This window comes from Arachis hypogaea, chromosome 6 (assembly GCF_003086295.3).
Source record: "Arachis hypogaea cultivar Tifrunner chromosome 6, arahy.Tifrunner.gnm2.J5K5, whole genome shotgun sequence".
Classification (NCBI taxonomy): Eukaryota; Viridiplantae; Streptophyta; class Magnoliopsida; order Fabales; family Fabaceae; genus Arachis; species Arachis hypogaea.
In genome coordinates this window covers 36,671,545-36,687,273 of record NC_092041.1, presented here as the reverse complement: position 1 = coordinate 36,687,273, position 15,729 = coordinate 36,671,545, and the positions used below count along the sequence as shown (strand labels likewise).

The 15,729-nt window shown below is 36.1% G+C and overlaps 1 protein-coding gene across 1 annotated transcript in view; it reads right to left on the bottom strand.

Moving 5' to 3' along the window:
- Window positions 1–1,701: 1,701 nt before the first annotated feature.
- Window positions 1,702–15,729, bottom strand: part of LOC140173655 (uncharacterized) — a 66,110-nt gene continuing 52,082 nt past the window's right edge. Inside the window, exons 4-5 of the mRNA XM_072198158.1 lie at window positions 2,021–2,063; window positions 1,702–1,860 (exon numbers count right to left, since the gene is read on the bottom strand). Of these exons, the coding sequence (XP_072054259.1) occupies window positions 1,702–1,860; window positions 2,021–2,063 (202 nt within the window). The remainder of the gene's footprint in view (window positions 1,861–2,020; window positions 2,064–15,729) is intronic.

Below are 15,729 nucleotides of genomic sequence, written 5' to 3'. Positions count from 1 at the left end.
TTTGTGAGATGTGCGAGCCATTCGTTTACGAGGATCTTATTTTTAGGAGTTATTTCATTTGTGTGATACCTTGATACCTTGTGTTAGATTTTATATACTATGTAACATACCAATCCTGCACCCCTTAGATTGTCCCGATTATGACCCAGATATGTCGTACGACTTCCCTTTATCATGATTACATCCGGACGGACCTGCACACATGTTTGCTGCTCATCCAGCGCATAAGGCTTCACTTGATCTTGACCTAGATGGCATGCATATCCCTGAGCCTCCACCTGAGGTAGCTAAACCTCTAGAGCCATAGCCTCTACTCTCTCCAGTATAGATTACCTAGCCGCCAGTATAGATCACTAGATGAGCCGTCACACCAGCATATACTTGGACCTAACCATGCAAATGGGGACTTTAGCGACTCTATTAGTGAGGAGGTCCTAGAGGAGGAGGACATTGGATAGGCTGAGGGAGATGTACAACCAGTGGGTGGGCAACCTGCAGACCTGCACAATGGTGATGTGTGATCTTAGAATCAGACCACGATGACACCACACTTTTGATGGCATCCGGTTAGGCATGACTTAAGGAGCTTAAAAGAGTTACCCTACTTTTGTTAGAGTATAGGAGGGGCTAGAGATACCTAGACGGTTGGTTAGCCTGGGCACTAGCTTAGATACTTTTTGAATGGGTCAGGCCCTCGGATGTCGGAAGTACATATATGTATGTATTATGTATCTATTATGAAGGGGTGTAGTGGATAACTGTACTCTGTAATATACATATGTGTGTGTTTGTGTGGGTGTGCGCGTGTGTGCGTGTATAGAATGTATTTATTTAATACCTGTATTCTTTTTCTTTGGTAGTATGTTGTTAGTTGATTCGTATGGACTACCTCATCTTTTCAATAAAATTTCTCTTTTAAATATATATAGATATATAAGGTAAACAAGTTAGTAACACTTTAATATTAGTATGATAATGGCGTATTGGGAGTTGGATCGGTATATTTTTGGTATCAGAGCAGTTCATCCCAATAGAGCCTGGAGATTGGACTGAATCATGCTCCATTGCATGCTCTACTTGTATGTTTCATGCTGATAGAATATCTTAATGGTATGTGTTACATGATTGTCTGCGTACATTCATTTAGAAAATATTTACACTTAACCGAAAATATTAAGACTGATCAATTTAATGATGATTGTTTGGTATAAATAGGACCTAGATGGTTGCACAAGGATGGAGTCCTCAGGGAAGACCTCCTAGGATAGGTAGTGGGACTCCCAGTGATATTCTGGTACTGGATACGAATGCTTTCATGGCTACAATGAACACCATGGCTAAGGCTGTGCATGAAATGGTGACTACTACTACCAAGGTTGTTAACCGTTTGGGAGAACAAAATGAGAGTAACAATGGCGACAATGAAATTAATCTGGTTGGGTATGATAGGCCTATGTCTCTAGCTGCTTTTCTAAAAGTGAATCCGTCTCAATTTAAACGAACAATTATTGCAACTGAGGCTGATAATTGGTTCCGTAGTATAGAAAAGTCGTTGTGGGCCTAACATGTACCGAAAGGGCAATATGTGGAATTTGCATCTTACATGTTGGAAGGTGATTCCCAGTACTGGTGGCAAGGAATTCAGAGTCTATTGCAACAAGAGGATATAGATATCTCATGGACTATTTTTAAAATTTAGTTCTATAAGAAATACTTCCCATGAGCAGTGTGAAATGATAAGGAAAAGGAATTGATCCAGTTAAGATAGGGAAGTATGTCAGTGGCGGAATATACACGCAAATTTGTGCCTTTTCCATAATTTGCCAATGAGCCCCAACAGAACTTGAAGAATAAAAGTGCCTGAAGTTTGAAGCAAGATTTCGTGAACATTTGATGAACACTATGATTTCAATAGAGATACGGAACTTTGCTGAATTGGTTACTAAAAGCCAATTGATAGAAGATTGTGCAAAAAAGGTAGCGTCGGCAAGGTGTAACACCCTATAACCCTAAGCCTTACCTTTAGCAGTAAAGCAAAATGGTGACAAAGTGCCACAACAGTTCTAAAGCTCATACAATAATATATAATCAAAGAATATAATATACTAGAAGCCCGATGAAGGAACAAAGCTCAAAGACGTAGAAAACAGAGATACAAAAGTGCGAAGCGTTCACACTTGATAACCAAAAGTGTAAAGGTAAGAAAAGACGTATAGACAAAAGATAGACAAGGAATAATTATGTACAGTATGTCCAAAAGAAACTTAGTCACGGCCTGCGAAGTTTAAGCCAACTAGTAACAATAGATACAACAGAGTTTTTGAAAGTTAAACAGATAAATCTTGTCTCTCAAAGTTATGCCTCTAAGGCAGCAAGTACAATATACAAAAGTGAGAGAATAACTACGCCAAAATAATCAAAAGACCAAAAGAGAGCCACCCTTCGCTCTATCACCATCTGCAAACTCACTAAGGTGGGTTGCGATCTACATCTGAAAAATAACAACATATGGTATGAGAACCGGGGATTCCTAGTATGGTAATAGTGCCTAATAGATAAAGTATAAGTTTCCAGGGTGCCAAAACGCAATCCTAGAAATACAAACTGAAATATAAAGACTCCAGTTAAAATTAAACTTAAACCATAAAAGGGTTATCTATCTTAAGGGAATTCTAAACTAACCGAAACACCGCTGTCTCATAGTTTTTGCCATCCTATTCTTCATGTAATCTCATTGCCACCGCCTATAGAACCTCCTCAATCCGAGCAGAAAACATAGATAATCCACGCAAGTAAAGCACAGGTAATATACATTTACAGTAGGAACTTCTAGAAGCAGGTAAGCATGTTATACAGTTAGGTAATAGATGCAACTAGGCAAAGCAAGAAAACACATAGAAGATGCACATCATGAATGCCTATCCTATTGGCCATGATATCACTTGTCAGTTCAACTGCCAACCCAACACATTCCCTTGGGATGTTGCCTTTCGGTCACGAATAATTGGTACACCAGGGATATAGTGTCTAGCCTACTCTTGTGACTCGAAAGGATTCGGGTGGGATACTCAGCCTCAGACCTCACATCTCAACGTAAATGGGATTAACCACCGTCCTTGCCAAGCGCATAATGTCTTACCGAATTATAACAAATCAGAAATATTACACAGCTCAATGATCACTTTTAGTATCCAACAGGTTCATCATTCCTTTCCAAGTTCCAAACATATCATAACCATCATCAGTTCTCAATTTCTCAAATTCATCGTCAATGTAGCACTCTCCCAATTCACTTAACTAGTCCACCCACAGTACTTCCCAAGCCTAAGTCACCGTCTTCTAAACTCATTAACAGAAAATATCTAATTAAGTTACTTAACACATCTTCACTACTCTCAAAGGCTAATCACTAGCTAAAAGTCTTAAATAGTAATTAAAAAAGATTAGAAAACTAGAGAAATAGTTAAACTTTCAAAAGAATCAAGTTTTTAGCAACACAAGGGTCATGCGTACGCATGCCCCCTGTCCGTGTACGCATGGGTTGATAAAAGCAAGGTCGCGTACGCAAGACCCTACCCGAGTACAAGAGACTCCCAAAACAAAAGGAAATCTCCGCGTCACGTGTTATAAGTCACGTACGAATGCCAGTAAAAATGCCATTCTCGCGTACGCATGCCAGTCCCATACGTGATATGAGGGAAATCGTCGGTTAGGAATTTTCACAGAATAATTCCATTGAAGTATAGATCCAAACCAATAATTAACCCTCAATCAAAGTTTAATTTTGTTTATCACAATACAAATCAATAAAAATCGAGAGTATTTAAACCTCGAGTCGTGTATCAAGGAATTGCAGGGAAGTGTACATATTATTGGTTATGAAATATTTTGGGTTTTTTGTAAAAAGGGACAAGAAATGTAAAGAACAAAAGAAATAAGCTAACAACTAAGAAAAGTCTTGGCAGGAAATGAGAATTGGAAGTCCTATCCTCATTATCATCTTCAATTGTGATGGTAATTGTCTCTTGCTTTCACTTATTCATCCTCTAACAATTGAAGGAAAGTCAAGCGAACAAAATTGACTCTAATCCACAAGTCCAAATCAAAGATTAGCTTTAGTAGAATTCAAGCCAATTAGCAATATTCAATCACCAATCAACAAAAGAATTTGACAACTAAAGGGTCACCAATTACTCAACCTAAGCCAAGAACACAAAAATCTGCTCTAAAATCCAACCAAGCATTTTATCAAACACTTGGAAGGCATAAAAGAAAAGCATGGTAAAATGACAAGAAATATAAAATCTAACAACTATAAATTGCAGGAAACAAATAATAACAACTAAATTAAATAAGAAGAAACATAAAACATAAATTGTATTAATGAAAATGAAAATCCAACAAGAGTGCATGAACATAAAAGTAACAAAATAAAAGGAGTATCAAATAAAACCAAAAGAACAAAGATGTAAAAACAATAAATTTCAAGGATAATAAATCAAAGTAACAATTAAAAGCTAAACTTAAGAGAAATTTAATATAATCTACCCTAATTCTAGAAAGAAGAGAGAGCTTATCTCTCTAGAATATAACCTAAAGCATGTTACTAAACTACTCCTAATTGCTCTCTCCCTTGTCCATCTTGAATTTGGCCTTTAATAGCTTCAGAAATGAGTTGGATTGGGTTTCAGCAAGTCTAGAAATCACCCCCAACATATTCCCTTTAATGAGGTAATGTGTCGCTTGTCACACGTACGCGTGGGTCACACGTACATGTCCCTATGAATTTCTCCAATTCCTCATTTCTTCATGAATTCTCCACTTTGCAGGCTTTTTCTTCACTTCTTCAATCCAATCCTTGCCTTATAAACCTGAAATCACTCAACAAATATATCAAGGCATCGAATGGAATTAAAGTGAATTAAATTTAGCAAATTTAGGACCTAAAAAGCATGTTTTCACTCTTAAGCACAAATTAGGGAGAATTACAAAACCATGCTATTTTAGTGAATAAATGTGGGAAAAGTTGATAAAATCCACCAAATTCAATACAAGATAAACAATAAAATTGTGGTTTATCAATATGCGAGAGTTCTTGGCAGCGGCCGAATCTCGTGTCCCGTGCACTATCCGCGTACGCATGTGATAAGACAGAATTATACCAATTCGGAATTAAATAGATTGAATGCAAACAACATAAAGGAATTAAAGAACAAGACAAAATTACAATTAATAAGGAAATAAAAGAACAAAAGAACAAAGTATATAATATAAACAAGTAAAACTATAAAGTGATTGAGAAATGGTTCAAAACATAAATGAAACATTGACTTAGCATGAGTTATGGAATTCCTTCCTTGCCATAACCACAACTATGATAATTATGATGGACTAATCTCACTAAGTCAACCCTCACATCAGAGAGAAAGTCAAGTGAGCATAATTGTTATCAATCCACAAGTCCTAGCTAACTTACTAATTACCTTAGTAAAAAGCTAGCGTTAGTGGAAACAATAACAACTAACAACCCAAGAATTATCACTAAATGTTAGACATTATGGCTCTAGTAATCCATAAAATCATTTTCCCCAAGCCAAGGGGTGAAAATTACCCCATAATCAAAATTGGCATTTCATCAAACACATAGAGGTTATAAACATAAAACATTACAAAATTACAAAAAATGGTAAAAGCTATGAACCATAAATAATCAAAATCAATAAAAGCAACTCAAACAAACATATAATGATCATCAAACATCAAATTAAACAACTATGAATCCAAAATTGCAAGACTGTGTAAATATAAACAAGGCAAATGGGAATAATGAGAAAGTGTAGAACAAGTGATGTAACTGAAAGAGACAATTAAAGAAATACTTACAATGTAATTTGAAAAATCCAAAAGCAAGACTTGAAGTATAAAATGCTACAAAACCTAACTAAACCCTAAGAGAGAATTCCCTAATCTAGACTACTCCTACTCCTAAAACTATAGAAAATTATGTCTAAGTCATAATGCCTTCAAATGTGTTGAATTCCCCTTCATATACCATCCAATTTCAGCCTTCAAGCCTTCCAAAATGGGCCAAGAGGCCTCCAAATTCGCGCAGCACATGTTTCATTAATGCAATCACGTGCAGGGACATGTGCAAACACACAGAACGTCCTCACACTCGGTTGAAAATTGACCTGTGCATACGCACAGGTGCTTGTGCGCATGCACTCGTGGAAATTCCTTCTCGTGCGCACGCACGGGAGGTTGTGCGCGCACACACTTTGCTGTGTGTGCTTTTCCTTGTTTTCTTCATGTTTTCTCCTTTGTACATGCTTTCTTCCACTTTTGGCTATCCATTCTTGCCTCTATGACCTAAAATCACTCAACAAATATATCATGGCATCAAATGGAATAAAAGTGAAATTAAATTGCTCATTTCAAGTATAAAATCGCATGTTTTCACATTTAGGATCAAATTAGGGACAAAACACAAAAAGTATGCTATTTGGGTGCTTAAGTGTGAGTTTATGTGCTAGAATCCATCCAAATTGAGTCAGAATATGTCATCAAATATGGACTCATTAGCACGCCTCAAAAATCTTGGAAAAGGTTGTTTGCTGTAGAATTCAGATTTTTGTACCGAACTTCAAATGCGCATAACTTTTTCATTTTTAAACATTTTCATCCGTTCTTTGAATGTCTTAAACTTCTCCGACCTAACTTTCATTCAAATTAAGTTTCATCAAAATTGAGAGTCCGGAGCACAAGTTATGGATCGTTGGAGTTGGTTAAAAATGAGGTTTTATCAAAACTTGCAAAGTTCTTTAATTTTCCAAAACACCAAACCAAACCAAATTCAAACACACTCTAATTAATACCAAAACGTACCATTCAATAGCAACACTCCTATACATGTGATCAATTTCTTCTCAACCACTTTCTCAACCATTTAACACCCAATATTATTCAATTCACCAATCCATCAATCCATTGAATCCGCAATTTTCCAAATTCAACAACATCATCCCTTTTTATGTACCATGCTTACAATCATTATCAATCATAAATCATCATCATATTATAATCACCATAATCATATCCTAACACATACAACTCATTCAATCTTCATCACAATTCATATGCCACATACACAATTCAATCAACCATTTATTTAATTTAATCATATCTTAAGGTCTACTAGCCTAAGTTTCACGAAACATTACATATTAACTAAGGAAAACCAAAACCATATCTTAGCCGATTCCCACACAAGCTCAAAGGACCAAAATTATCCTCCAAACAAGTTTAACAAAGTTTCAACCCCAAGTTCACAATTCCAAGCAATTTCAATCCACCAACTTCACTCCAATCACAAGAATTCAAGCTATATATTCAAATTACCATAATTAATAACCAGGGCTCACAAATACACCAAATGTCAAGGATTTCAAAGTGACTTGCCTTATCTGACAGTATTAGGAGCAAAATCTAACAATAATACAATGTTAGATGACCAATAAATAATCAAAATTAAAAAAAAAATCTACTTAATGAGAAAACCCAAAATCACGAAATTGTTAGGGCCGAGAAGTTTTTCAAATGAAATCGAAGAGCTCAGCAAGAGCTTCACATTGTTGCAAACATCACGCAAATTGGAGCACCGTAGCTCAAGATATGACTAAATGAAGCAGAAGATGAATAGTAAACTTGTTAGGGTTCTTCTTCTTCAATCTCAGCAACTCTCCCTCTCTTTGTTGTGTTTAGTGAGCTGAATGGCCTTATAATAAAGTATTTATATGTTGGGCTTGGGCTCAACTTAGGTCCGATCCAACCGTTTAGCAGTTTTTATTTCGTTTGGCCCAACCTTGGGCCAAAACCTTTAGAATTAACTCCTAGTTTTTAATTAAAAATATTTTTCTAATGATTTTTACAGTTTTATTTTCTCTCACACAGTACTGGATAAACTCAAGCCAGTACTGCCTGACTAATTTACCGATATGCATTTTTATGCAATTTTTCGCAGAAAATTACATTTTCCTACTCGAAAAAATCTTCTAAATTCAAATCCCACCTTTATATTTTCTAATTAATATTTCTAAATTATCGAACCAATTCCAGGAAATTAAATTATTATTTTATTTTAATTAAATGGTTAACAACTTTCGGTTCTTACATTCTCCCCACCAAATTAGAAATTTTGTCTCAAAAATTTAGGAATTACCTGAGAATAATTCTGGTTAATCCTTCTGCATCTCTGATTGCAATTCCCATGTATGCGCTTCCATTCTAGCTCACTTCTAGGCTACCTTCACTAATAGAACTTCTTTCCCGCGCAACTTCTTCACACTCGAGTCATTAATCCTCACAGGTGTCACTTGAAAAATCAGGTTCTCCTTTAACTCAATCGATTCTGGCTCTAACACATTAGCCGTAATCGGTGTGTACATACGAAGTTATGCCACATAGAATACGTCATGTAAGTTAGAAAGATGTGGTAGTAAGGCTACTTGATAAGCCACTGGCCCGACCCGTCTTAACACCTCGAACGGTCAAATATACCTCGGATTTTACTTCTTCGTTTGGATCGCTCTCCCGATCCCAGTTGTTGGAGTAATGATAAACCACTATTTTATGGTTTATATTGTGCTAACTTGAGTGGTTTTTATCAGCTTTTCACTCACTTATTCATATGATTAGCATGATATTACAATTCCTTCCCAAATTTGTTCTATGGTTGAAAACTTGCTTCCTAGAGATCTTTTTTATTGTGTATTTTAATTCTCATTTATACCATTCGATGCAGTGATCTATGTGTTAAGTGTTTCAGGCTTCATAGGGTAGGAATGGCTTAGAGAATGGAGAGGAAGCTTGCAAAAAGGGAAAGGGAAAGAGCACAACAAATAAAGCAGACAACCAGCGAACAGCGACGCGCACGCATGGCTGACGTGTGCGCGCGATTTGGACAAAATCGCAGTGATGCGTACGCGTCAAGATTAGAGTTCACACAAACGACGCGAACGCGTGCCTGACGCACACGCATGGAGAGAAAAATCGTCAAACAACGTGTATGCGTGATCGACGCGTACGCGTGACAAGCGCGATCTGCAGAATTAACAGAAATCGCTGGGGGCAATTTTGGGTCGCATTTTCACCCAGTTTTTGGCCCAGAAGCAAAGAATAAAGACAGGGAACATGCAGAGACTCAATACACATAGATAAAACTTCTTATATACAAAATTTTAGTTTTAGATGTAGTTTTTAGAGAGAGAGGCTCTCTCCTCTCTCTTAGGTTCTAATATTGTTGAAAGGAATGGAAGCTATAACAGGAACATGCATCAAGGTCAAAATAATCAAAGATGGATGGAGCCATGAGGATCTGATCAACCCTTTAGGCAACAACACTTTCCAAAATACCATGGACGACGACCATTCTACAATGCATGCCAAGACAATATGGTCAAGAGCCATTCCAGGGAGCGTACCAATATGATGAATATGGTGGTCCCCTTTGTAAATTACCAGCAAGCCCACCATATGCTTATGAATCACCTCCCCAACACACCTTTGAACCACCACACTCACAAGTCCCCTACTAACAAACACCCTCATCTGATCCTAACCCTTATCCACCATATCAACCACCCTATGAGCCATATGAGCCATACATAGATCCACCCTAATTCCAACCCGATTACTCCTAATAACCACCACCTCCATATACACCACATCTAAATCCATCAATCCAGGAGCTTTATGGTCCTACTTATGATATCCAAGCAAAATGGCACCCAAAGCTCTCATGGCTAAATAATCTCAATTTGAGAACAAGGAACTAAAGTGTGTGGTGCAACAAGTGGAAAAGATGAAGAGTGATGAACCACCACATCCTTATCATGAGGAACCACCCTCTTATCATGAACCCTTCCTCCCAAGTAATGAACCCTCATATCCACCCCAATATCCAATGGATGACATCCTTCGTGGTCTTCTTCAAGGACAAGTGAAGATGAAAAGGGATGTACTAGAATTCGCGACTGCCTTAACTGAGGTAGTAAATCAATTAGCTTCCCAACATCTAAGCACTCAAAATACTCCCATGGCTACATGTGGAAAATCAATAGAAGAGCGAAGCATGAAGGAGACACTAGAAACTCTGGTAGACAATGAGGAACATCGGTTTGTATTGGAACAAGTGGAGGAAGCCATAATAGTTGAAGAGGAAGAAGTGGTTGAAGACTTAGGAGACGCTGAACCTCCATGGGAATCCAGAATTATAGAGTATTCCTCCAAGAAGATTGAGATTGATGTCAAGGAGGCTAGTGCACACCCTCCATGGCATGTTCCCTATGAAGACTTGGATGAGATAGATCAAGAAGCAAGTTCCCTTGGTGATGAGGACCATGAATCAAGTCCTCCTAGTGATAAACCCACTGAATATGAAGATCCTTCTTCGATTTAATCTGAGAATAATGTGGGACTGGAAGTCCTTCAGGAAGATTAGTCGGGAGTTGGAAATGCCTTGTCAAGGTCATTAGAGACCTCTCCACCTAGGTTGCCGTCTACTCCTTCACTTGAGTGGGTAAAACTTATCTCTATTCATCTTCCTATCCCACTTGAGTACGGTATTCTTAAAACGGACGGCCAACTCAGGAAGCTTTGTGGCATTAAGCGTAAGAGAAAAATGTTTAGTGGTTGGAGTTGCAAATCAAGGCTCATCAAGGTTGATATTTCAAGAGCTAAATGTAAGGACTCAACTGGTAATAATTTGGTTAGATCAAAAAGAAGAGTTTGGTACTTGATAAACCCCTATTTTGTGATTCATCTTGTGCTTAAATTGAGTATTTTTATCAAATCTTCACCCACTTATTCATGTAAATTGCATGGTTTTACTATTCCTTCCTTGTTTTATGATATATGTGAAAACATGTTTCCTATGCTTTAAAAATATTAAAATTAATTATCCTTTATTACCATTCGATGCCATGATTTGTGTGTTAGGTATTTTCAGGTTTCATAGAGCAAGAATGGTTTAAAAGATGGAAAGGAAACATACAAAAATGGAAGGAAAGCACAAAATGGAGTTTTTGAAGAAACTGGCAGCAACGTGAACGCGTGGATGACGCGAATGCGTGCTTTGCTTAAACTGGCATCCGCGCGAACGCGTGCATGACGCGAACACGTGACTCGCGCGTAACACAACTGACGCGGACGTGTGAATGATGTAACCACGTGGAAGAGCAAAACTCCAGATGACGCGACCGCGTGACCCACGCAGACGCGTGACTTGCGCAATCTGCAGATATTATAGAATACGCTGAAGATGATTTTTGGGCCGCGTTTTGATCCAGATCCAAGCCCAGGGAACACAGATTAAAGGCTATAAGTTAGGGAATCCATCCATTCATTAATATACTTGATACAACATACATTCATACATAGTTTTAGGATTTAGATGTAGTTTTAGAGAGAGAGAGGGGCTCTCTCCTCTCTCTTAGGATTTAGGATTTCTATTAGGATTAGGCTATGATTTCTTCAATTACAGGTTCAATGTTACCTTAATTTATGTTTCTCTTCCATTTTAGATATTCTAATGCTTTTATTTGATTTATGTTGCCAAATTGGCTTATGAACTTTTCATGTTAGGATCTTCTTAACTAATGCAATTTGAGGTATTTTCATATATATGATTTTTATTTAGCTTTCTACATTCTTGGCTTTGGTTGATTAATTGGTGCCTCTTGAGTTGTCAAACGCATTGTGATTAATAATTGATATCTTTGCTGATTGATTTAGATTCCTATAACTCTAGTCTTTCCTCAGGAGTTGACTGGGACTTTAGGTGTTAAATTGATTTATCTGATGATTGGATTTTTGACAGTTTAGAATTTTACAAATGAAATCTCGTTGCAAGTATAGTTTCTAAACCAACACTAATCCTTTCATACAAAAAATTGTTTGTCACTAGTACAAACCCCTAATTATAAACCGAAGTATTGAACATCGGGTCGTTCTCCCTAGGAATTACAATAAAGTGTCTTGTTATTGGTTATGAGTTATTTTGGGGTTTCTGAGATTTTGGACAAGAAATATAAATGGCAAAAGAAATAAACTAACAACTAACAAAGCTCTTGGCAAGATATGAGAACTAGAAGTCCTATCCTAGTTATCCTCCTCAATTGTGACCACAAATTATTCATTACTACCACTTAGCTAACCTCTAACCATGGAGGAAAGTCAACTGGATGAATCAATTTGATTCCTCAAGTCCTAATCAACTCCTAAAGGAAAGACTAGCTTTAGAGGCATTCAAATCAATTAGCAACTTCTAATTATCAATCAACAAAGGAATTAGATAACTCAAGAGTCACTAATTACTCTACCTACGCCAAGAAGAACAAAATTTATACTAAAATCCAACCAAGTATTTTATCAAACACTTAGAAGGCATGAAAAAAAAGCATAGTAAATTGACAACAACAATGAAATCTAACAACAATTATTGCAAGGAATTTATAACAACAATCAAAAGAAACACAATTATTATGAATTACCTCAAATTGAATTGAAAGAAAATAAAAGAGACAAGAGTAGATCTACAATAAAGTATGAGAACAACATAAAGGAAATTACAGCAGAAGAGTAAAAGAATGATGAATGTAACAACAAAGAATTAAGAGGTAGAAGAAGATGAAATCATGAATTAAAATCTAGTTCTAAGATTATTGAACTAAACCTAATCCTAATTCTATAGAGAAGTGAGAGCTTCTCTCTCTAAAAACTAACTCTAACTACTAAACTAAGCTAAACTAAACTAATGGTAACTAGATGTCTCATCCCTCTTCAATCCTTGGCTTAAATAGCATCAGAAATGAGTTGGATTGGGCCCACAAGGCTTCTAAAATCGCTTGCCACGAGTTGCATTAAGTGAATTGTGTGCAACCATCAGTGTGTTCACGTACTCTGCATGTGCGCACCCCTATACGCAATACAACTATGGAAAATCTTATATCATTTCGAAGCCCCGGATGTTAGCTTTCCAATCCAACTGGAACTGCATCATTTGGACCTCTGTAGCTCAAGTTATGGTCAATTAAGTGCGAAGAGGTCAGGCTTTACAGCTTTTTGGTTCCATCATTTCTTCATGAGTTCTCCAACTTTACATGCTTTTTCTTCATTCCCTTGATCCAATCTTTGCCTCCTAAATCTGAAATCACTCAACAAACATATCAAGGCATCTAATGGAATCAAGGTAAATTACATTTACCTATTTTAAGATCTAAAAAGCATGTTTTCACTCTTAAGCACAATTAAAGGAGAATATACAAAACCATGCTATTTCATTAAATAAATGTGGGTCAAAAGTGATGAAATCCCCAAAAATCAATACAAGATAAACTCTACAAATGGGTGTTTATCAACCTTTCCACACTTAAACCAAGCATGTCCCCATGCTTAAGCCAAGAGAGAAACAAAGGGTATCGACATTTATAATGTAAATAAACTATATGCAACCTAAACTATATGCAACTATCTAAATGGATGCAACTAAATGCAAAATGGTTTTACCTACTTGGTTAAAAATAAATCAATCCTCCAAGTCATACATGCACAAGTAGGGCCAAGATCATATGACGATTCATGAATCCTACCAAGTCAAATATAAAAATGAAGTTCTAATACACTTGCAAGAAGAACGCTTATGAAAGCCGAGAATCAAGGAATTGAGCATCGAACCCTCACCAAAAGTGTTTGCACTCCTCTCAGTTCTCCCCTAATCATGCTTTTCAAGATTTATTTTTCATCTAACAATCAACCATTATTTCATGCATGCACACAATTATCATGAGGTCTCTTCATAGGTTGTAATGGGGCTAGGGTCAAGGTAGGATTGTATATTTGGTTAAGTGAGCTTGAATTTGAATCTTTGATTAACATAAGCCTCCCACCTAACCTATATAACAACCTATACAATTAAGTACTAACCTAACTACCCATTCCTCACTTTTTCACATACTCATGCATTTTTTCATTTCACAACACCTATGCATTGATCTTTATTGAGCTTCGCTTTGGGGCATTTTGTCCCCTTTTTATTTTTTTCTCTTTTTTTCTATTTTTTTCTTTTCTTTTCTTTTTCACATTTATTATATTTTTTTCTTTTTTTTTCTTTCATTTTTTTCTCATTTTTTATTTTTTCTTTCTTTCAAGATACATACAAGAACATTAATGCATAAGGTCTATACATTTTAATTAATACATGAGTATGTACCCAATTCCCAATATAGAAATACAAAACAAAAACACACCCTTTTTCCCAACCAATGTCCCAAGTTTCCCACACTTGAATAATACACACACACACTAGCCTAAGCCAATCAAAGATCCAAATTAAGGACATTTATTATTTTTTGCTTTAAGGCTTGTAATGTGCTAAATTAAGAACAAAGTGGGTTAATTGTAGGTTCAAATTGGCTAACAATGGATGATAAGGGGTAAGGCTATTTGGATAAGTGAGTTAATGAAATGATGGCCTCAATCATATAGATGAATGTATACACAAAATAATGGACATAAAGAATCAAACAAATCAAAGATTACAATCATAGAAAGAGAATAATGCACACAAGAAGGGAAAATAAATGGTTATAAGATTTAACCACACCATTAGGCTCAAATCTCACAAGCTTGTGTTCTTAGCTCAAAAACCATGTTCTAAAAAAAATTCTTTCAAGCAAGTTCAACAAAAAAATTTTTAAATTGGTAGGGTGCCCTAAAAGAAATAATTTCTTGGAAAAGAAATCATCACCATAACCAAGTAGTCCTAATAGGAAAGAAGTGGTAAAATATGTACAAATTATAACTAACATGCAACCTATCATGAAATGCAACAACTAGATAACATTGGTGTTGAAAGAAAATTGTTACCCACGGAGATCGGTCGAACGACCTCCCCACACTTGAAGATTGCACCGTCTTCGGTGCGTGTAAAGAAGAGCAAGGTGGATGGGTTGCTACAACTGATGAGCTTCTTCGAAAGGTTGTGCGGATGACTTTGTTTGTTGCCCCATTTTAAAGCTTTTCCTTTCTCCCTTCTTGAAAGAAAAATTAAGCCTATAACAAAGATATCAAAGCAAATAGAACATAGGCAGGGGCTAATGCCAAATAAAAGTAGGGTTCTCTACTACATGGTAGCCACAACATATGAGTGAGAAAACAATATAGGCAAAGGGCATATCAATTAATACTTGATGCAAGAGTAAAGTCAAAGCATGAAGAGCATTTAAAAGCATCAAGTTCAAACAAGAAAGAGTGGGTCATGAAAGACAATAGAAGTTCATGCCAATGCATAAAGGATGCAAAAATCATCAAATGTTAAGCATTGACATAGAAATTTCATCACCCATCAATATCAAACAAGTTCATGAGCACCAAAAGAATGCAAGAAGATTCTCAACAATTGAGTATAAGAATTCAACACCATTATTAAAATGAGAAACTTAGAAAATAAAATGGGAACAAGGTAGAAAAACAAAACTAAAATGCAATGAATGAAAATAAGCAAATGCAATAAAAGAAAATGGAGGAAAAGAAAAAAATTTTTATTTATTTATTTATTTATTTATTTATTTATTATTATTATATTATTTTTTATTATTATTAAAATTTGTTTTTTTTTTATTAAAAGAAAAAAAATTTCCAAGAGAGGAAGAAGAAAAAAATAGAAAGAAAGAA